We start from the raw sequence: 24,387 nt of genomic DNA on the forward strand, positions 1-24,387 counted from the left end.
ATTGATCACCAGCAATACGTTTAAGAAGAACGAACAAAACGACGACAAATCGACAGTAAAATATTGGAAGTTAATAAAGGTTTAGGTTTATTTGTAATTATGTATGTAATAAGGTTATAAAACTAAAATGCCTCCGATAATTCAATAAACTCCATGTCAAAAAATATATGTTTGAGTTAACGCAGTCGTCGATTCATACTAAATACACATTCAGGTTTTAAATAGACATAGCTAGGGGAATCTTTTCTGGGAGAAGATAGTCGTATGGGACCATAGATCCCTCGTTTCTGGATCGAATGTGCGCGGAAAGATTCTGTACATCGTCCCTAAAGTGCACCACCGCCCTCTGGGCCGAATCTTCCGTGAACAGAGTTGTTGGATAGTCGGACAAATACACCTAAAAACAAAAAATAAAAACATAATAAAACGACTTTAGTGGTATAAGTTTGGTTTACATTACAGCACATTTCAGCTAAAAAATTAAAAGAAACAACCTGTAATCAGTTCAACAGTTATATTAACGTTACAGTTTCAATCAGTTCATAGTATTTTATTTACCTGTTCATCCGGTTGCTTTGAAAGAGTATGAGCCATAGCAGCTTGCATGCAACTCAACGGCTTGCTGGGAAGCGCTTGACTTAATGTTTCGTGCGTGGTCTACGATAATTTGTTATTATCATTTATTGCACAAGTTATTTTCTTTTTAACAAATATGTATAAAAATATTTTCATAACATTTTTACTTTTATTACGACTAATTTCCCCGTTTGTGGAGCTGTGGATAAAGTTATACATCCATACTGGTACCATTAGGTATAAACTTACCTTTCCCTTTTCCAATGGTGGCGGCAAAGCAGTGTTAAACGGAGCATTTGGAACGTTGATGCAAATGTCAAAAATCCCATTGCTCACCGCTGCACAGCGACAAGTAGTGGCAAAAATAATGCTTGTGACAAATTCACAGAGTTCTTCGATGGAAAGAAAGCTGTTTGGTACACCTGAACACAAACATCGATTGAGAGGAAATGTAATAACGTTCGGTATGAGGATTATACACCAGTAAATTTAATAACGTAATAAACACCAGTAACTGTCACCGTAATCAACTATTACAAGGCTTACCTATAAGGATAGTCACACTGTTATTTTAATGAAAGTTTTAATTAAAATTACGTATGCATTGAAAAGCATTAGAATGCAACGAATAAAAATATATTTTGTTTGTTCTAGCCTTTGTCTTTTCCGTTTTCCCAAGCAAACCCTTCACTTCTAATTTCCTGTATGCATGTTTGCAGCTCCTCGTCAGCTTGAACATCCTAAAAGAACAAACTAAATGCTAATAAAACTAAATAACTGTACAATGATATTTAATATTCTGTGGTATAAATATAAGTGTACAAAAATAAATTAAGCATTTAATTAGCACGTAATTGTTGTTCACTTTGCCGTTGTTTTTATTATAAAATAGTGTTTTGTTGGTCGTTTAATAATGTTTTGTATTGTAAATCTTATTTTCAAAGGTAATCAACAATTTAAAGCTAGAGTTTTAGGAAAACTAAAGTTTAAATTTGTTACTAAAAATGATGTTGTTTCACACCTCATCTGACTGATAGAATATCATGAGGATTTTCCAGGTAAACTTCTTGATGCAATCCCACAGTTTGAAGGCGTCATCCCGAAAGAAGTAACCCGGAAGCTTAGATCTATCATCGGTTTTGTTCTGAGACAGCAACTTTCTAATGTTCAACTGGTCGAAATTGAAGCTGCGATAAGCGTTCCGTATGAGAGATGTTCCACTGCCACCTTGTGTAAATATATCAGATATTTATCGTGAAACTACGGACTCATTCTACATCCTTGGGTTTTAAGTTTAAAATAATAAGTGTCAAAAAAGTCGGAAAAAGGACGTAATTAACTTTATGTGGTCTTACCAGAAATTAGATACAAATATTCATTTATGATGACTCGGTTTAAGTTCATCCCTGCCAATGTCAATCAGCTGCGTCAGAATCGACCTTACCATAAGACAAAATTCGATCCAGTGCACCACCAGGCGGAAGTAAATTCTTTCTGATAACCATGTTAGCAGCGCATATGTAGCGAAGGTGGGGTAGCAGTAGTTTGTGCACCGGGTGATTGAATGAGAGACAGCGTCGCACCCCGATAGCAAAAGGCTCCAGAACCAAGTGAGTCCGGAGGATTTTTTCAACCAACTTAAAAATAGTGTACAGATTTACAAACCAGCAGTGTTCTATATAGGTATAATCATTAAGAGTACCCCTTTAAATGAATCATTTGTCGACTGTTAAAATATTGCAATAACAAGCTGTAAACGATTTGCTAAACATAAATAAAATAGGAACACAGGTCCACAAATCTAATTGCGTAGACTTGCAAATGTTTTGTAGATAGTCTAAAACGAGTTGATAAGTTACATTTGTTTTATTTGAAAATCATATGAACACTCCTTGGCAAGCACTTACGACTTGCACGTTGCTCTCGGCGTTCCGGAAGTACATCTTTGCAGTGCGCCAATCGCAATCCGAGTCGTCTGGAGTAAACACTGGATTGTTGGCGCCAGGTTGCTGCCAGAGCTGGATGGCAATGGGCACGAGGTTCTTCTTGCAATTGACGTAGAACAGACACATGGGGGCGCTCGAGAAAAACACGGAACTATTGAGCGGATTCTTGCCGCACGGTAAACCTTCGAGCAGATCCAGGTCTGCGATGAACACGTTGCCATTCTAAAATGAGGAAATGGCGTTTACTTTAATGCAGTGTACAATGTATGTAAGATGGATAATATACGTTTTAAAAAACTATAATAAGTATTGTAGAGAAATAATTTGCATCGAGGTAAAACATCTGCTAACAAAGTGTAGTGGTTTTTAACTTTTTTCACTGCGAAACCCTAACTTCTTCTTTTCTTTGTGTGGACCACGGTAGGCAAGCAATTCTGAAAAATGACGTCATAGACTTCCGACATCTTCATTTTTGGTCCACAAAATGTAAAAGTTAAATGAAGTCGAAATGCATTCGGTATAAAAACGTTTTATTTTTAATTAAACTCTTTTCTTTAAAAAATTATTGCTTAAATATACATTAATTGCTTAAATATACATTAATATATCAATTTGGCCTTCATGGACAGCTGAAATTCGGGATAATTAAATTATAAACTAGCATTTATGTAGGTTAAATTGACCAAAATTTCAATTTATGAGGTTACATAACACCTTGGCGCATAAAAGAGATTCGAATATAGCTTGAAATAGCAGCATTTATGTTTCAGAGAACGTTCTCGCCGAACCCCTGAAACAGCTTCGTCGAACCCCAGGGGTTCGATTGGACCCTGGTTAAGAATCACTGCCCTAGGGGGTCCAGTTTAAGAACCCCTGCTTTAAATAATTCATTAACTTTCGGGCCAATTGCAACAAACTTTGTTTAGGCGTTCTTTTCAAAAAAAATGTCGCACCTGTTCAAAATAAAATTACTCGATGATTTTAAATGTTTTTAAATGCATGCTGAAAACACCGATCATACCATATTAAAGCTCTTTTTTTAACTCACTTTTATTTCTTCTTCCAGAGTCATTCCTCTTATAAGAAAGGAAGACACCATAGAGTTGGTTACATCGAACTTCTTCGGCAGAGAGTCGCATCTCTTCAGTATCGTTGGGTTGCAACCGTTGATTATCTGCCGCCCGAACTCTTCGTCGCGCTCCCAGCTGTGACGTCATAATTACGATGTAACTTGAAAGGCTTATTTACCGGAATTTATTTGCCAGAAAATATTCATTTTTAAAGTCAATTTTAAGCAGTGCACGCATGCATGAAAACGTTAAAATGTCGAACTTACTTCTGCAAGAAGTCGGGTATCTTTGGCAGTTTATGCTGAGTAAAGACGTTCTTCAGCTCCGTTAAGTTGTCACATTTATCCAACACGCCTACAACAACAAAACTTAACAAATAATTGCTTAAATACACTAACAACCGGCAGGTCTATTTTTTAAATACAGTTTCCTCAGCTGAGCAAAAAAATTAAAAGTCCGAGTATATGCACATGTCAAGGAGAGAACAATGTTACCGAACAAACTGTTTGCAGCCGTTCTATATTCATGGTTCAGAGGCGTAATTATATTTTCAATAAGATAATAAATAGTTTTATATTTTAAGGTTATCCTTTCATGACAGAGCATTAACTAAGAATTTTTTTTTATTTGAAGTGGTGTTATTTTTTGCTTAGCTAATGCAAACCTATAATAATAAATGTCGACGTTTTTTTTTTTTAATTAAAATGAGTCCAACGATCTTATGAATTGCTACCGTGCACAGATACTTATGTTTGAACTGTTAATATATGAAATGTGTTTAAGCACACTGACCGTGAAACTTGTCAAAAATGTAGTTTTTTGAGTTCTTTTTGGTTTCGTCAAACTCCTTGTACATCCCTTCATCAAGCTGAAAGTTCCGCGGAAGATCCTCGAGGCAATCGTTTGCAATATAACCTGAAGCACATTTTGTCATAATGTGAGTTTAAAGAGAAAGTCTTGTAACAAAAGCATATACTTGCATTATTTGTGTCAATCGTCAACGCTTGGGATTTATAGTATATTTTATAAATATTAATCACATGCTTTTAAAATTGATTGCTGCATTACACCGGGTTTGTTGTAAACTTACGCGGAAGTCCTTTGGCATCTTCATCTTCGGCCGAGCGCCATCTGATCTGGCGTTTCTTCCTTTCCAGCTCATTCCTCCGATGGGAAATCAGGACGGGGTTTTCTTCCTTGTGTGCTAGCTTAGCTGAACAATTTATCGTGTAATAACTACACGTTAGTACAGGCTTCTACGACATTTAATGTTGTCGCGAACGGGAGCTTTTTATTTCAGGAAACACAAAACGAAAAAAGCTATGATCATCATTCATTAAACAGACAGCGTTATGTAATTTGCTGTGTTTAACTAGGCAATACGTAAATAATTATAATTGACAAAGCTGCATTAAAAAAATGTCGCAGAGCAACCGGAAAAGTAAGCTTTACTTTATCAAAAGTGCTCTACCTGTTCCTATAGCGATATCTACCGTGCCGGAGACCCACATGTTAATGGGAAAACGATACACGACACTGTCACCGGCTTTTTGTACGGTGGCGCCCACCGCGTACCAATCAGCAAACATTCCAGCTTCATCGTGCTCTGCAAACAACATAGTAACTGATAAATCACACTAACTGAAATAAAAACACACTAACTTAAAATTAAAATCCTATTTTTTCGACATTATCAGTTGTAAACTTTTAATTTCACTATCCATAACATTTCTGGGCCACTTACTGACAGTCAGAATCACTGGCTGACCGATGTCCTCCAGTTTGACCTTGAATCGGTCATCCTTGCCTCGTTCGAAATCATCGTGAAACGAGTTGTCCAGTTTTGCCATGCTAGTGCGATCGCCACTGGCACCGGTAATGGCCACGTATACATTCGAGTCGGTTCCGGCGTACTTCATTGCACCCGTCTAAAGAAGAAAAAAACATTTGAAAGGTAAGCTCAGGACAAATTGCGTGTTTACGCGAACTTACCGTAACAGTAATGTTGTACACAACCTTGCCTTCGTCGCGAAAGGGGTTTGGTGGAAGGAGATGCTGCATGGCATTAGACTTCATGTTACGAAGGTTGTCGAACATTTTTGCTTGATTGTGTTGACTTTCAAAATAAAACTTAATGCTTAACTTAAAACCTATAGGCTACTTAGAAGCTTGAAACTTGCAAGTTGCTGGGCTGTATACACACAAAAAGCATTAACATAACAAAAAATTAAAGTAACCTATAAGTCTATATTATTAACACAGATATTTAAACACCCAGAATCTTCAGGTTGGCTCATTTAGCATATACCAGTCCTGGTTTTCTGTCGACGGTATATATACCCATAAACAATTTCATTAGTCGAACCTTTATTCTTTTTAATGCAGTTATTTCGAGAAAATCCGGATTAGTGGCATAATTTCAGCAGTTTATGCGCTAAGTAGGTCGCTGTTAGGAGATTAAAGACCGTACTACGCTGAGTGATTGTAAACTAGTAAAAACAAATATGTCGCCTTTGTAAGTTATTGCATTAATGGTATAAAATATTACTCTTTAAACAGCTAATTCGGGCTATTTAAATGTGTGATTTATTTTATTAACCAAGGATACTTGACCGAAAACTATAAAAAACATTTTATCTATCCTGTTAGGATAACATTTTTGTCTAATTAGGCTACTCAATTCGACAAAGTAACAAGCAGGCGAGAATAAACGATTATATTTTGAAGGGCCACTTTTTTCAGAGATGAGGTCACAAAGTTACGTCAAAACATTACGTCACAAAGTTACATCAAATCGTGCTGTAAAAAAACAATTAACCTTAAGAAGACCATATAGTTCGTTAGTCTTGTAAAGTTTTAAGATGGAGAGTGGTTAGCCTACTTTGATTCAAATTTTTTTCGGGGTGCAATGATACGCAGGGTGCAATTTTCTGTGTAAAACGACCTTATCAACATAGACCAAGACACTTTTAAAACTAATCTTTAAAGTCTACAAAAATCGTTTTGATCCATGTCGATAAGTTAGGAGGATAAAGTAGTGTGGGCGACTATAAACCACATTTTTTTTGTATTTGTGTATTTCAAAAAACGCTGAAAGAAATCAATTAAACTTTGCTAGTATAATAAAACATTAAACACATAATGGCGCCAGGAGAAAGCGTGTTCCACGCCCTAGATTATCTTTTATTTAATGAGTAACTCCTCAATCTACATTGTATGGAGTTTTGTGATTCGTGAGAATTTTTACTTGTTCTCTGTGCAGCCATACAAATATAGGTTTAACGGTTCTAAAAATTTGTTTGTTCACAATACTTTAATATATTCAGTCATGTAAACTTAAAACTATTGACGGTTTAAGCCGAATAAGCTCAAAATTAAGAAAGATTTGTCACTGCAGCCTACCTTCTTAATTTATTTTGGCTCGTTATCAATTGCACACCCCTGAAAGGTTAAAAGTTAAGGTATCCTATACCTCTTCAAGGCGCCATGTTTTGGCGTTACTCTCTGACTTAATCTTTAAAAAGAAGACTTGCCACGAAAAAAAATTCTGTGTCGGCCCCTGAACACCATCCAACTTGTTAATCGCCAGTGGGACAACAAACTGACGTTGGCTATGTTATTATTTTGGATTGCGGCACTTATTTACCAAATATTACAACCTTGCATTTTTAGATCCAAAACAAGGTGTGACTAACAACCAATTATTACAACGAACAAATGCGATTCAACTGTGATGGGAAACCGGTAGGCTACCCTGTGTTTTTTATTTTAACTGATTCTGTGAAATACAGGAGTTAGCGAAACCTAATTCAGATTAATATGCACTACATAAAAAATATTCGGCTGTACGCTAGAGCAGGGTTTCCCAAACTTTTTTGGACCACGGACCACTATTCGTGAATCTGTGTTTTCGCGGACCGCAATACAATTAAAGTTAAGTTACTGAAATTCACAACTAATTTAATGGCATTATAATTACACAATTAAATTATCCTATAACCGCACTTCGTTTCTCATATCTGCCTCACAACCTTACTCACTAATCTTCGCGCAACAAGTAAGAATAACTGCGGCCATTATTAAAAAGGTACGTAGCCTATACTGTACAACGTATATGTGTGACTTTTTAATTTCTTGTCATATCGCCGCGGACCACCTGTGCAGTCGTCGCGGACCACAGTTTGGGAAACCCTGTGCTAGAGAAGGTCATATATGACATTTGCCCAAGCCTATATTAAACAGCTCGGTAAAGATGAACGGGCCACTAAAGAGTTGTTTGGTTAACCAGCGGGCGATGGCCAACCGATTGGAAGCGCTGCCCAAAGGTACTAGAATTACTTGTATCGGGCTACTAAAGTTCGAATTACGTCCCAAATTAGGCGGGACAAACATAATACTAAGAAATTTAATTTTAGGTTTCTTCTTCTAACTGTTCTCCTCTAGCTCTTTCTCCTCCTAATTTTGTCTCTAACTCGCCCGTTTATCTCTTTCGCCAAATCGCCATCCGATTTTTCCTCTAACTATTCCTCGAACTTTCCTCCAACTTTTCCTTTCTCCAAATCCTCCCTCCAACTCTTCCTCCAATTCTCCTTAAAACTCTTCTTTAAAATTTTCTCCTAAATCTCGTTTCTAAAACTTCTATTTTTTAACTATAGCCCTTGCTCTCTTCTCCTTCTACTCTTGGTTAGACTATCTGTGTCTAACTCTAACTTTTCTGCCTTTAACTTTTCTAACCCTAACTTTTCCAACTCCAGCTCTGGTGATATTGCCATTTACACATCAGTAAAAATATACACATTTTGCCATGCGCACATTCTGAAAAAATGTGGACATATTTTTAAAGCACTTTTGCCTCGTGCACATTTTAAATATAAGGTACACTACTGGTAAAATAATTCATGCCGATGATATACTAAAAGTTGCTTTATACATGTTATGCTGCGTGAGTCTTGTGAAGAGGTATTATTTTTTTGCAGTGTAAATTAATTGAAGATAACCGAAAAGCTGTGTGTTTGAGCAAGTTTTGAAAAAATAAATTAATAAAGGCGGCTTCTTAGGTCGTCTTAAACAATCAGAATACATTTAGTCCTGTTTTTAGTTTGACTGGATCAAAAAATACTTTTTTCTTTCATTTAGTGACGTCACGCTATGACGTATTTTGCGACGTCATACTTAAATGATTACAAATGCTCGATCTGATGTTTAACTCAACAATATTATACTCAGCTAATTTGTATGATATATCGTTCCACGATATGGCCATATGCCCCCCCCCCCCAAAAAAAAAAACTAAAAAAGATGTACATTTTTTTACTTAATAGGCAGCTTATTTTCGCTGTTCCCTAGGTAGTATGGCCTATTTTCGCCAAAATAAGACATGTTTTTAGGCTTTGTAGTGGTGTACGAGCTTATGGCGCCATATAATGAATATTTCAAAAAAATTGTAAAATTCGTTTCGCGCACTCGCGCAAAGCGGCGTTTTTCAGATTTGCAGAAACGGCCTAAGTGACCGTACGCTGACCTCGACTATATAATATTAATAACTAACTTAAATCCAAGTACAATTAAAAGCTTTTTTGTTGTTAATGCAAATCTGTATCAGAACCAGCCTGCCAATATACTTCATCCGGCCCGCCGCCTCTTTGACAAATTAGAATTTTCGCACTTCGCACTAATGATCTTTATACATCCAGTGTGTTTACGTTTTGATGCACTTTTTGAACTAGATCAGCGCTTCTTTACTGTTGCGCCGTGGAAAGCTGCCAAGTGCGTCGCGGACAAACGAAAACGTATTCAAACATAATCGGCAAATAATTTTCAACCATTTTTTTTTAAATGTAACAAAAACAAGAAATTTAAAAGAAATACCGGTATACCAAAAAAATCGCGCTCGCTTCGATCGCCAGGTGTGCCCCAAATGGTTAACAAACACTAAAATAGATTAACTATAAAATTTATCGCGTTTTCTCAAAGTAGTTTTATTACACTTTTTTAATAGTAGTAGGGGGATGACGACGTGTGGAATCGAATTTCAAACCAAGTATACGCTTTTTTAGCGAATTTGCTACAAGACTTTACTGCCTCCTTAAAAGTAATTATAAACACGTTTTTAAAGTGCAAAAAAATCCGAGGCCCACCTGATTCACAATTGTTATAAAGTTGTAATAACACAAAATCTCATTTAACATATGTTGTGCGGCCCGCAGAGACCTTTCTGAGTTTGGTTTTGGTCCCCTACTACTACACAAAGGTTGCCGACCCTTGTTTAAGGAGTTGAATGACCTATCCAATGTTAGGATTAACTCAGCATAGAATTTTGCTCATTCAGCAACCTTATTTGGCAAAAACCAACTACAGTAACTTAAAAATTGAGAGAAGTGTCGTGAGAGAAGCACAGCCGACCGCAGTATGGTTTTATTGCGACGTCGCCTCGGCGCTTTTTCGGTGGCATGTGCGGTTGCTCTCGCCTTTTCGGGAAAAAGCAAGATGTGTAGACAATAGACATGGTAGCCTCTTTCAGCGATATTCTTCATACCGGGTCAAACTAGAAAACCGGCCCACTGTAGAGGCTAACCTCATTACTTTTTCGTGCTTTCAAAAGGTCTGTTTTTCGCGTTATTTTGCAGGAGTTTATTCGGCCAGCCGATGTTATTTTTACCTGAATTATGACGTCACGCAATGGTATACTTTTGTGACGTCATATCTGAAAAAAATTCATGGCCCTCCCCAAACTGAAATCCTAGATCCGCGCCTGGTCGTGGCCGCTTGCAGTTTTATTCAGATCATGATCCGAAGTGATATCTCAAATTTGTCTGCGGGCAAGATTCTTTAATTAAAAGAGCCATAGGATCCCGACCCCTGGGCTACGGCATGCAACAAAACCAAAAAAGAATAATAAATTAAGGTTCTATGTAATTAATGAAGGACTGCAGAGTCGAAAAGTAGGACTACCAGAGTCAGACGTGCGCATACGCAGTACCAAATTAAAAAAAACTTGTAAGGTCGCAAACTGTGAAGATAGATTAGCACAAAAAAAATATTTCGAACCACATGAACTGAGCGGACGAATTATAGGACACCCATATGACTGGATTGCTGAATATTTACTTTATTTTAGTCACATACATAAGTAAAACACAAAGTGTACAGTCGAATCCCGACTCGAACAAAACTTACATTAGGTATAGAAGTGGGACTCTTTAGCCAGTGTTTTAAACCATAGAGGTTCCCAACGTGGGCGGTACCACCCCCTTGTGGGCGTTGGCGAGTTACAAGGGGGCGCTTTGGGTCAGTTTCTAATTTGGGGGGCGCTGAATGTGTGGTGGTGTGGTCTGATAATGAGTCTTCATTTATATAATTGCCAAGATGAATCGACCACACTCCTACAAGATTTGAGATGGCCTGTCTTCGTGAGGCCATTCAGGTCCAATTCTTTCCTTTAGTTCAGATACATGAACAGTCAATTTTGCTGTCTTCAGTCAAAGCTGTAAAAGCCTCTCTCTGGTTCAGTCACAAAAGCACTCAAGTTTGCTGTCTGAGTAGAAGCTATAAAAGCCTCTATCTCTCTTTTTCTGGTTTATATTGATTGAACACGCTATTTATAGACGAGAATCAGTTAAGAAAATTTCTGCGATAAAGAAAGATTTACGTCATTAATTCTTATAATACTTAACAAAATATCACGTGATAACAAGGCGTGGTCTAAACCTTTTTCTCTCGACTCTTATAGACGGAAATAATATTTTTGTCCAAATATGGCTTGAACAAAAGCGCTTCGATCTACATTGCGACGTAACTGGCGTTCGATTCTAAAAATAATGGATTGTTGACAATAAGGCGAATTTCAAAACAAAGCGCTCACATTAAACGGATATACGTAACATCACATACAGCTCTGACGCATAAAAATTGGTGTAACAAGGCATTCGTTGCAAACTCTAGCAAGAGATATCGGCAATCGAATTTAAACAAAAACTTTCATGACGCAACATTAAGGCGATAAAACAAAGAATTAATTTGATGTGCTGACGTGTTGCGACAAATACTCCCTTTGCAAAGGTTTTGCAGTCATTTCGAATATATAGGAATGACATTATTTTCCAATTGTTTTCGTGTGTTGTGTTTCAGCTGTTGTGAAATGCTTATGGAGCATTGGACGCGAAATTGTCCGATCATTCAACGCATTTGCGCAATTGTTTTTGGTTCAATTCCTGATTCCTCGAGAAAATTTTCGTTTGTGCCTGAACTGGCAAGGAGGATTTTGATGTCAGCGTTCGCTGGTTGCTTGAAATGTGTTTCATCGACACGCCAGAGCAGTTTGCTGTGGCTTTTTTGCTTTTCAGGAAATCTGTGCGGCTTGCAGGAGAAAATCCCTGCACGGTGCGTTGCAATTGTGACGTCACCAGGAAGCCGTTGTTTTGCGCGTTGCATCTCGATCTATCGCTTTGTCCAACGCTTGTTGTGTTTGTTTTCTGAAATTTCAAAATATTTTTCCGGCAGATGTGTGTTCGAAATTATCTGTAGCAACACTCAGTATTCAAGTTATTTATATTTTGGTTATAGACACACATATTTATATTTATACATATAGGCGCTTTAGATTATTTTTAAAGTTTGAGACAATTAATTACTGCAATTTGTAATTACTCACGTTACATCTTTTGCGACTCAATACAAAATTAAATTCTATTGATTTTTAACATTGAGCAACATTTCCTTAAAAATTTGCATTTTTTTAGTTTGCACAATTCGTTCAATGTAAGTTTTAAAATAACGACGCATCACAAGAAAATACGCTTTGAAATTGTTGCTTTTTCACTATTAATTTTGACAAAGGCAGGTAATGGGCTTATCCCTAATTCGTGTTTATAGACTTACACGATTTTGAAGCATATATTTCGCGTGTGGAAAAATCATTATGCTTTTCTTCGAGGTATTTAGACTCGTGTTTGTTTTTTAACTACCTAACTAAACGCGGCTGCGTATGACGAGAGTTCCCTAAACTAAAACCCAAAAACGTACCAAATGTTTAAAAGAATTCGGAAATTTAACACAAAATTATTTCGTGCACAACAAAATTAAATCATGATTCACAAGTTTAACGCGTTGATTTCAAACTATTGAGCTCCAAGCACAAAAATTAAGCTCTTTTAACATTTATCAAAATATCGTGCGATCGATGTTTAAGCTTAGACTTCATAGATATAGACTATACATAATTTGCGAAATGCGATACATAATGGTTTAATAAAAAGTCGCACTAAAACAATTTACAGACCTTTCGGTCGGTATTTTAATAATTATACATATATATATTAAAAGTATAAGATTTTCACCTGATAAACTAGGCAGAATCAGTTATTGTGAAATCCATAATTCCGTTTCGTTTTCCATGATTCCAAACGGTGGTGATGTCTTTATCGACAACGCTTGTTTGTATTTCGTGTTTCGAATTCCAAGCAAATGCTTTGCTGACGCTATGGAGCGTCTCTTCACGTATCTTTCGATGAGATTATTTTCTTCTAAAGCTGGCTTCTTGCAAGTTCCAAACATGACAGTTTTTAGGCGGCCGTTTGTAGGTGGTCCATACAGATTAAGGCACATATTTTTTTTTTTTGAGCTTCGTTTCTTCAGTCTTCTTGGGAAAGTAGTTTGCAGGTGGTTCGTTCCTCACTCGGGGGCATCAATTAAAAGGGGGGTATGGGTCCGATTAATGAGTCTTCATTTATATAATTGCCAAGATGAATCGACCACACTCCTACAAGATTTGAGATGGCCTGTCTTCGTGAGGCCATTCAGGTCCAATTCTTTCCTTTAGTTCAGATACATGAACAGTCAATTTTGCTGTCTTCAGTCAAAGCTGTAAAAGCCTCTCTCTGGTTCAGTCACAAAAGCACTCAAGTTTGCTGTCTGAGTAGAAGCTATAAAAGCCTCTATCTCTCTTTTTCTGGTTTATATTGATTGAACACGCTATTTATAGACGAGAATCAGTTAAGAAAATTTCTGCGATAAAGAAAGATTTACGTCATTAATTCTTATAATACTTAACAAAATATCACGTGATAACAAGGCGTGGTCTAAACCTTTTTCTCTCGACTCTTATAGACGGAAATAATATTTTTGTCCAAATATGGCTTGAACAAAAGCGCTTCGATCTACATTGCGACGTAACTGGCGTTCGATTCTAAAAATAATGGATTGTTGACAATAAGGCGAATTTCAAAACAAAGCGCTCACATTAAACGGATATACGTAACATCACATACAGCTCTGACGCATAAAAATTGGTGTAACAAGGCATTCGTTGCAAACTCTAGCAAGAGATATCGGCAATCGAATTTAAACAAAAACTTTCATGACGCAACATTAAGGCGATAAAACAAAGAATTAATTTGATGTGCTGACGTGTTGCGACAAATGCACTTAAGGGGGCGTTACATAAAACCACTTATAGGCTAAATTTTATAAAAAAATTCACATAAAAATAGTAACAAACAGGACTGTAGGCAACTTTTAACCTTAAATGCAGTTTTCCGACCATTGTTACGTAATAAATGTAAAGTTGTTGGTTGTTGTTGCGTTTCACAGTTTTATACGCGGCAAAATCTTTGTATATTTAAAGCAGTGGTCGCCAACTTACGGCCCGCCACCTCTTTGACAACTATAGACACGAGTCCATTTTAAATACTTTCGGGCAAAAAATTTCGCGCTTCGCGGGAATGGTCTTTCTACGTCCAGTTTGTTTACGTTTTCATGCTGTTTTTGGAATAGATTAGCGCTTTTTTACCGTTGCGGACAAACGGAAAACGTATTCACAAATATTAGACATATATTTTTAACATTTTTTGATTTTTTTCGGCAATGTAATGAATACTAGCACGAAATTTAAAAGAAATGTTGGTATACCCCCTCAAAATTGCGCTCGCAAGCTGCGCCAGGGCTTAAAGGCCTTAACAAACACTGAATGACACTATCTATAAACACTAAGGTTATCGCATTTTCTCAAACTAGCTTTATTACACATTTAATTAGTAGTATGGATGAAAAAAATCCGAGGTCCGCCTGATTCACAGTTGTTCTAACGTTCCAATAACACAATTCTTAGCGGCCCACAGAGACCTTTCTGAGTCTGATTGGTGCCCCTGACAGAAAGTGGTTGCCGACCTCTGATTAAAAGTATTGGTGCAGAAAGTTGAATTTTTCCTGGTAATGACATAACCTGGTGAATTAATGTATCCATAAATTCCTATAGTGAATGTATGTTAGACAACCTAAAATATGACTGACAGCTTATCGAAACGAAAGTGAAGACAATAAGCGTTAGGCAACGATTAATATAATACTTTACTGGAAAGCAAGATGAGGGGGGCGATATGAAATATTATTGAGCCCAAGGGGGCACTAGTGTCAAAAAGGTTGGGAAATACTGTTTTAAACCATTGACATTTGGGCGAAATGATTTTTTGTAATTTTTTTTATAAATTTTTCAACCCGCTACCACAAAATTGTTTATTGCCAATCTAAGAACTAAAAAAAACATATTCAAGAAAATTTAATAGCGAGTTTTATAAACGCTTATCAGATAACCTATACACCGATATTTTTGTAAGTATTCGACTTAGGAAGGTTCACACATTTTTTAATTGCAGCTTGTACTGATAATAAACAAAACAAACTAAAACAAAAAAGTAAATACTGTATCTGTATCTCACTTTCTAAACATTTATTGATACAACATCAACGTAACCAATAACCATATATATTATTTTTTTCATTAGACAAGAAAGAATGACATGGGGAAATACCTTGGGGCTTTTAGTGGCGTAACAATAGCAACAATCAATAAAGGAAACGAACAACAAGGCAATAGTTTAAATGTACAGTATTGCATATTCACACAAACAAAGGTTCTTAAACAAATGTTGTAAAGAAACAAAAAACAATTCCTGATGAATTTTCCTAAAAATTTACTATGTGAATTTGAACATTTTACAGTTTAATTATCATGCGATAATCGAAACTTGACAGGCTATAACTTTTTTTCCCTTATCACGATTTTTCTAAAAATTACTGTTAAACAACTCAATACAACACTTGATAACGTAACGTTAGTCACTAACTCATGCCATTCAGATTTTTGCAGAAAAATAACTTTTTCGAAGGCCTCTTTACGAAAAAAATGCTATATTTTACGTGCGAAACCTCCCAGTTTGGCGGGTTATAACTTTTTGTCACTGCCCATGATTTTCCTAAATATTACTGTTAAACTACCCAATACAATACTTAATAACATAACATTAGTCACTAACTCATGCCATTAAGATTTTTGCAGAAAAATAACTTTTTCGAAGGCCTCTCTACGAAAAAAAATGCTATATTTTACGTGCGAAACCTCCCAGTTTGGCGGGCTATAACTTTTTTCCCTGCCCATGATCTTCCTAAAAATTACAGTTAAACTACCTAATACAACACTTAATGACATAACATTAGTCAATAACTCATGCCATTAAGATTTTTGCAGAAAAATAACTTTTTCGAAGGCCTCTTTACGAAAAAAATGCTATATTTTACGTGCGACAACTCCCAGTTTGGCGGGCTATAACTTTTTTCCCTGCCCATGATTTTCCTAAAAATTACTGTTAAACTACCCAATACAATACTTAATAACATCACGTTAGTCACTAACTCAAGCCATTCAGATTTTTGCAGAAAAATAACTTTTTCGACCCGCCAAACTGGGAGGTTTCGCACGTAAAATATAGCATTTTTTTTTCGAAGAGAGGCCTTCGAAAAAGTTATTTTTCTGCAAAAATCATTTTTCTGCAAAAAACTTAATGGCATGAGTTAGTGACTAACGTTATGTTATTAGGTGTTGTATTAGGTAGTTTAACAGTAATTTTTAGGAAAATCATGGACAGGGAAAAAAAGTTATAACCCGCCAAACTGGGAGGTTTCGCACGTAAAATATAGCATTTTTTTCGTAAAGAGGCCTTTGAAAAAGTTATTTTTCTGCAAAAATCTGAATGGCATGAGTTAGTGACTAACGTTACGTTATCAAGTGTTGTATTGAGTTGTTTAACAGTAATTTTTAGAAAAATCGTGGGAAGGGAAAAAAAGTTATAGCCTGTCAAGTTTCGATTATCGCATGATAATTAAACTGTAAAATGTTCAAATTCACATAGTAAATTTTTAGGAAAATTTATCAGGAATTGTTTTTGTTTCTTTACAACATTTGTTTAATAACCTTTGTTTGTGTGAATATGCAATACTGTACATTTAAACTATTGCCTTGTTGTTCGTTTCCTTTATTGATTGTTGCTATTGTTACGCCACTAAAAGCCCCAAGGTATTTCCCCATGTCATTCTTTCTTGTCTAATGAAAAAAATAAAATATATGGTTATTGGTTAAGTTGATCTTGTATCAATAAATGTTTAGAAAGTGAGATACAGTATTTACTTTTTTGTTTTAGTTTGTTTTGTTTATTATCATTACAAACTGCAATTAAAAAATGTTTGAATCTTTCTAAGTCGAATACTTACAAAAATATCGGTGTATATATAGGTTATCTGATGAGCGTTTATAAAACTCGCTATTAAATTTTCTTGAATATGTTTTTTTTAGTTCTTAGATTGGCAATAAACAATTTTGTGGTAAACGGCTTAAAAATTTCTAAAAAAAATTATCTCGCCGAAATGACAATGGTTGTTTTAAGTACGACAAACTTTTTGGGTACATATGTTTAACCTTGTTTTACTGTGCGAAGTATGGATGTGTGGTACTTAACATTTTGTTACGATCCCCTATGCTTTTATTAAATTTGCGTTGTAAAGCATTTATTGTTAATCTTATTAAAACACAAAAACAGTAGGCTATTTTTTTTAACGTTTCGTAAATCCCGTAAGCCAGGGGCGAGACTAGGTTTCCATTCCCTTTATCAAACGACACTTCCAACTAAATAAACAAACCATGTGATTACTTATTTACGAACGCACGATTAAAATATAATTTTAAGGCATGTCTTATGGAGGACAGAAAAATGTTAGGATTCGTTTACAGTGTTGTAAACGACTGAAGACCCAGTCAAGTTATTTACTTCAAGTCATGTCCTAGTCATAAAAATAAAACGTCAAACTATTGTAATTTTTAAACTCGTATGATTATGAACAATAACTGAACTAAAAAATAAGGAAAACGGAACATATAGCAAGCAATTTGTTTTTTGTGCAAAAATTTAGACAAATAGCTCAATTTAATTAAAAAAATACTTATGCTTTATTTTAACCCAAGTCATTTGTTCAAAAGACTTAAGTCAAGTCATTTTGCCCAAATGACTTAGTTATTTAGAAACAATGACTAAAGTCATTACAACACTGTTCATTTATGCCAAAGGCATCGCAAAATTTCAAATAACCAGCAAAACTATGAATTTTTAGCTCTGCAATGCAAACATTGATGTTTGGGCAAGCAAACCAACTTATTATTCAAAGGCAAGCTCAGAACACTAATCATTCACAAATTTTCAGATGGGCGAGTGAATAGTTCCATCATTGCTTGCATTTGACCATCAGTCAAAAATACAACATTGCGCATTCTCCAAAATACAAGTTTATTTTTCTAGTATTAAAGAAAAGTACATTAACGCCAAAGAACAGCAAGTATTACTTTTCCCCCTCTGGCTTGAATACATAAGTCAGGCCACATTTGCCACAATACTGTCAGTCAAAGTGTAAAACCATAAAAACCCCAGCGCCACATTCAGGAATGGGGCATTCTCTTCTCAGGCGGGTGATTTTCCCATTTTCATCAACCTTCAAACAAGGGAACATTTAGTTTTATATTCAATAAGGCATTGAGTTGGTGTAAAAAGGTAATCTAGTCATTCTCAGAAAAACTAATCGCTCACTTGTAAATCAGATCGGCGAGTGATTTTATCATCATAGATGACGTTTTAGTTTACATTCAATACAGCTAAGTGAAAATGCTACCTTGTAGGACTTGAGCGTTGCAAGCTTGGTGTTTGATTGAAGTGGTTTAAGTCTTCTTCCTCTTTTTGGCGCCTCCTCTTAATCGGAGGACAAGGTGAAGGGTGGACTCCTTCTGGATGTTGTAGTCACTGAGGGTTCTTCCATCTTCAAGGGAATTCCTAAATATCAAGTTTAGTTTTTAATCAGGAGTTTGAAAACAAAAACTAGTTAAGTACTATATATTACATTGCTCAGATTTTCAGTATTATGTTATTAATCACCTAGATAAATATCCATCATTAGGTGTCCTAAGTTTTAGCATCATTGCAATGCAATCCATATGCGATAAACATATACATATGCGAGTAAATATATTTACCTTCCTTATCCTGGATTTTTGCTTTCACATCTTCAATGGAATCCGAGGATTCAACCTGCAAGCATTTAAAAATAAACATTAAGACTTTAAAACAAAAGTTTAGCTGGACAGGAATCCTGGTAGGTTTTCAAAATTTGTTCAGCGGATGGCGGTTCTAACCATGGCAGTAGGCCGAAGCCACTACTCTTTAAAACCCACAAGCGGTATCCTCATTACAAATTTTTGAACAATTTTCAGTAATAAAATGTAATTTTATGAAATATACAGCACTCTATACAAGCAATAAAAAAGTTATTCTCTAGTCTAGAATCCTTACCACAATGCACAATATTTGGGTTAGCGTTTTGGGTTACGGTTGGTCAAGTATTATTAGTAAATAATGAATATAATAATATTTGACACACCCTAACCCAAATATTGTGCGTTGATTTAATAATTGTGGTAGGATTCTAGACCAGCGCCAAATAAAATGATGTTACCTCTAGGGTAATAGTTTACCCTGTTAGGGTTTTGACAAAAATCTGCATTGTGGCTTTCTTTAAAACATATCATGGCGCTGGTCTAGAATCCTACCACAACTCGCATTAATTGGATTAGGGTGCGGGTTAGCGTTTTGGGTTAGGGTGGGTCAAGTATTATTATTAAATAATAAATAAAATAATACTTGACCCACCCACACCCAAACGCTAACTCGCACCTTGACCCAAATATTGTGCGTTGATTTAGTAAATGTGGTAGGATTCTAGACCAGCGCCCATATCATTGTCAGTTTGAAAACAAACCTAGACATGTAAAAACAAGCGACAGATCTTTTTACTTTAGCTATTAGGCGTTAAAACCAGTGAAGGAATGCTAATACCGAATTTCAGTTTAAAGTGGACTAAATTACAAAAAAATACATTTTATATTATGAATTGAGTGTCACACAAAGCAAAGAAAACAACCACCTACCTTGACGCTTCACCTCGCTCAATTGCAAAAGACCAACGGAATGAAAACGTGCCCAGGCGCTGAAAATATTTACACACGGCTTCGATCAATTTGCATTTTTTCAGAAACTTGAAACTATTAACGGTTTAAGCATAGAGCACTAATACTAGAGGCGACACTCGTAAATATGTTAGTGCTCTATGGTTTAAGCCGAATAAGCTCAAAATTAAGAAAGATTTGTCACTGCAGCCTACCTTCTTAATTTATTTAGGCTTGTTATTAATTCCCCACCCCTGAAAGGTTAAAAGTTAAGGTATCCTATACCTCTTCAAGGCGCGATGTTTTAGCGCTACTCTCTGACTTAATCTTTAAAAAGAAATCTTGACTCGAAAAAAAACGAAATTCTGTGTCGGCCCCTGTACACCATCCAACTTGTTAATCGCCAGTGGGACAACACACTGAAGTTGGCTATGTTATTATTTTGGATTGCGTATTATTATTATATTACTGCCTTGCATTTTTAGATCCAAAACAAGGTGTGACCAATTATAACAACGAACAAATACGATTCAACTGTAATGGGAAACCGGTACCCTATGTTTTTTACTTTTAACTGATTCTGTGAAATACAGGAGTTAGCGAAACCTAATTCATACTAAATTGCAACTGTATATTTCAACAGGGAGACATGACCACCGTGCTATCTGACTCCACTAAATCGAAACAAACTGCCATTGTAATTTAAAGAGCATACTGTCAGGTCGCTTATAGATTTATTGTACATTCACATAATTTAGCATATTTCGCTTTCAATAAAAGAGCTTACAGCGCAGTAAAAACACGTGTTGCCAGTAAGGCGTGCATTGTTGACTGTGTTGCAGTAGAAAATATACGACTAACATTTTAGTAAAAGCGAATGCGTTGAGGATTAAAACTGGCCAGTTAACGAGCAGGATGCAGGGAAAGGAAATATACCAGAACGACTTAAACAGGCATTTAGCACACGCACAACAAACACAGTAAATAACAAATACAGACGGTGGGACCTCTACACAACACATAACAATATCCGGCTGTACGCTAGGGAAGGTCATAGATGACATTTGCCCAAGACTATATTAAACAGCTCGGTAAAGATGCACGGGCCACTAAAGAGTTTTTTGGTCAACCAGTGGGCGATGGCCACCGATTGGAAGCGCTGCCCAATGGTACTAGAATTAGGCCTACTTGTATTGGGCTACTAAAGTTCGACTTACGTCCCAAATTAGGCGGGACAAACATAACATTGAGAAATTTAATTTTAGGTCTCTTCTTCCAACTGTTCTCATCTAGCTCTTTCTCACCGTAATATTTTATCTAACTCGTCCTTTATCTCTTTCTCTAAATCGCCATCCGATTTTTCCTTTAACTATTCCTCGAACTCTCCTCCAACTTTTTCTTTCTCCAAATCCTCCCTCCAACTCTTCCTCCATTTCTCCTTAAAACTATATTCCTTAAAATTTCCTCCTAAATCTCGTTCTAAAACTTTCTATTTTTTAACTACAGCCCTTGCTTTCTTCTCCTTCTACTCTTGGTTAGTCTAACTGTGTTCTAACTCTATAACTCCGTTTTCACTCTAACTTTTCTGAATTTAACTTTTCTAACCCTAACTTTTCCAACTCCAACTTGGGTAATATTGCCATTTACTCATTAGTAAAAACATACACATTTTGCCATGCGCACATTCTGAAAAAATTAGGACATATTTTTAAAGCACTTTTACCTCGTGCACATTTTTGCGCACATTAAGCAGAATTCCGCTTCGTCCACTGTTGCCTGAACATAGAAATATATGGTATCACACTACTGGTAAAATAATTCATGATTCCGATGATATATTAAAGGTTGCTTTATACATGTTATCAGTGACGTGCGGTGAGGTTCCTAGATGTTGAGGCACAATTTTTTTCGAGTCACGTTTTTCTTTAACAACCACAAAAACGGTGTCGTAATAATAAAAATAAAAATAAAGTTTGAACTCTTTTTGTTTAGCTTTTGCCATTGTATGAACTGCGTATCGAACACAAATAAATATGCTGGCAAACCGTTTCGAGCAGCAACTCACTTTCAGAGAGCAAAAACAAACTCACCAAAAATTACAGTAGTAAAACCACATTAATATAGCAAACGTAATAATGACTACATCTTTTATGACGTAACAGTCCATGACAACGCCTGTGATGGACTGCTGTGGTACTGCTCATAAAAGCTACAAAACAAATTATTATTAAGAGTACAATATTTATGCCTGTGACAACCACACATCCACTCCTTTTTTTACCAATCTCTTTGAAAGTTGCGTGTTATTTTTTTGTCCAGTTGTCTGATGCAAAACTTTTAAATTTGCAATAGGTCTGCCTTTATTAATGACTTCAACTTTCGAGCTTTACACTACAAGAAGTCAATGTACACGCACTATGCCGGCATTTAAGCTGGACGAAGAAAGGTTTCATAGCGTGGACGTCATAATCGCATAATTGAGGCATGCCTCAAATCATAGCTAAATCGTTCATCATGTTTACCGAGAGAATTAGCGAAAGAAAAAGGCACGCATAGTGCAGTGTATGGCACTTTTGTGATCTGAAGAGAGGCATTGGCGCTGCCTCTCTTCGCGTATTCAATGATTTTGACCGCGTGAACGCTTGATATGAATAACACAACAAAATAGAAGAAAAAAAAGCACGCTTTAGGTATAGAAACGTAAAATTTATGGTGGAGATTAACTGATATAACTTTTGCTTGACATATATTGTGCTTTGCAAGATGTTGGCAGGTGAGGCACTGCCTCACCTGCCTCCCCTGACTGCACGTCCCTGCATGTTATGCTGCGTGAGTCTTGTGAAGAGGTATTATTTTTTTGCAGTGTAAATTAATTGAAGATAACCGAAAAGCTGTGTGTTCGAGCAAATTTTGAAAAAATAAATTAATAAAGGCGGCTTCTTAGGTCAAGTGTTGTACACCATGCTTAGGTAGTGCTTGCGAAAAGTGTGGCGTTGCAATCCCTGGAAACTCAGCCAAAATTCGTGTGTAGACTGACGTGCCCGAAGCGATTGCATTGAGGCGAGGCGCTAATTGCGGCGCCCTTCTGATTGGAGAGCTGCAGAACGTTTCAGCGTTGATTAGGCGTTGGTTGAGATCGACGAGTAGTGCGTGGGCCCTCAGAAAATCGGCGCCAAGTAATGGCCGAGCAACATCAGCCAAAACAAACTTCCAATTAAATCTGCTTGAAGGAAAATCCATTGATATCGAACGAGAACCGTACGTTCGAATTTTGGTGCCATTAGCAGCGACAAGAGTTTTGTCGGAAGGATTCGCGCGACGCTCAGGTCCTGTGGGAGGCAAAACGCTAATCTCTGCGCCCGTATCCACTAAAAAATTACGACCTGCTAAGCGATCCCAAACAAAGAAAAGGCTTCTAGTAGCTTGGCCGGCCATTGTAGCAGCTAAACATGGTCGGCTTGCCAGTTTCCCTGGGAGAATGAACAGGGGGGGGGGGTGTGCATCGATGAGCTTTGTCCTTAAATCGTCGATGATAAAAGCAAATTGCACTTTGTTCGCGTAGTGGCTTCAGTCTTGATCGAGGCGTTGGACGTTGTAGTTTGCAAATTGAAAGTTGTGAGGTATTTTCTCGGGCTGCTAGAAATAAGGCATCAGCTTGCTGCGCTAAATCGCGGTTAGTTTCAAAATCTTTCCCTGCTAAGCCCGTACGTACCTCCGCAGGCATGTGCCTCAAAAACAATTCTCGAAAAAGAAAACACGGTGTGTGGTCACCAAGCAATGCCAGCATCTCGTCCATTAATGCCGATGGAATTCTATCGCCTAAAGGAGCCATTTCAAGCAAGGCGCTGGCTCTTTTCGAACACGTGAGACTGAAAGTCGTAAGCAGCCTGTGTTTGATTGATTGGTACTTGTTCACGTCCGGTGGCTGATCAAGAAGGTCTAACAAACTAGTTGCAGTGTGCTGGTCCAACGCCGAAACAACATAGTAATACTTGGTTTGATCGTCTTTAACGCCTTTAATTGCAAACTGTGCCTCCGCTTGTCGAAACCAAACTCGTGCTTGAGCAGTCCAAAACGTGGGTAGTTTTATTGCCACTGCGTTTTGCGAATCTTCACTTGCCATGCTTGTTTCAGAAAAGTCGTTTCTGAAATTTCGGGGTCACCATTGATGCGAGACGCTTTCTGTGTTGCTTCGAGATCGTGTTCAGCGAAAAAGGGTAGACGATTACTCATTGCAATGCAGAGGAAAAGAACGAAAGGAAAAAGGCAATATGTCCGGTTCGGTGCAGTATTACTGTGTGCGTCGGTAAACATAGAGCGTCGCTACAACATCATATTTAAATGACTACAAAATGCTCGATCTGATGTTTAACTCAACAATATTGTACTCAGCTAATTTGTATGATATGTCGTTCAAGGTAACAACATTTGTTTGAACCATGTTATTTTGTGATAGCCTGTAGGACTTTTGGTGATTTGGGTC

At 36.7% G+C, this 24,387-nt stretch overlaps 2 protein-coding genes and 1 pseudogene across 2 annotated transcripts; all 3 read right to left on the reverse strand.

The window, feature by feature from the left end:
- Window positions 1–217: 217 nt before the first annotated feature.
- Window positions 218–5,689, reverse strand: LOC146168886 (polyunsaturated fatty acid 5-lipoxygenase-like). The gene is made up of 14 exons (XM_083390405.1): window positions 5,585–5,689; window positions 5,337–5,520; window positions 5,064–5,198; window positions 4,683–4,805; window positions 4,385–4,507; window positions 3,859–3,946; window positions 3,571–3,727; window positions 2,484–2,744; window positions 2,021–2,213; window positions 1,598–1,803; window positions 1,232–1,316; window positions 826–998; window positions 559–657; window positions 218–397 (listed from the first exon to the last, which is right to left on the reverse strand). The coding sequence occupies exons 1-14, from the start codon at window positions 5,687–5,689 to the stop codon at window positions 218–220; spliced, it is 2,112 nt and encodes a 703-aa protein (XP_083246531.1).
- Window positions 5,690–18,100: 12,411 nt separating this feature from the next.
- Window positions 18,101–19,462, reverse strand: LOC146168887 (ubiquitin-ribosomal protein eS31 fusion protein-like; annotated as a pseudogene).
- Window positions 19,463–23,319: 3,857 nt separating this feature from the next.
- Window positions 23,320–24,027, reverse strand: LOC146168888 (uncharacterized). The gene has a single exon (XM_083386306.1). It carries the CDS (start codon window positions 24,025–24,027, stop codon window positions 23,320–23,322), a length of 708 nt encoding a protein of 235 aa, XP_083242432.1.
- Between the last annotated feature and the right edge of the window lie 360 nt (window positions 24,028–24,387).

This window comes from Ascidiella aspersa, chromosome 1 (assembly GCF_963924565.1).
Source record: "Ascidiella aspersa chromosome 1, kaAscAspe10.2, whole genome shotgun sequence".
NCBI classification, from domain to species: Eukaryota; Metazoa; Chordata; class Ascidiacea; order Phlebobranchia; family Ascidiidae; genus Ascidiella; species Ascidiella aspersa.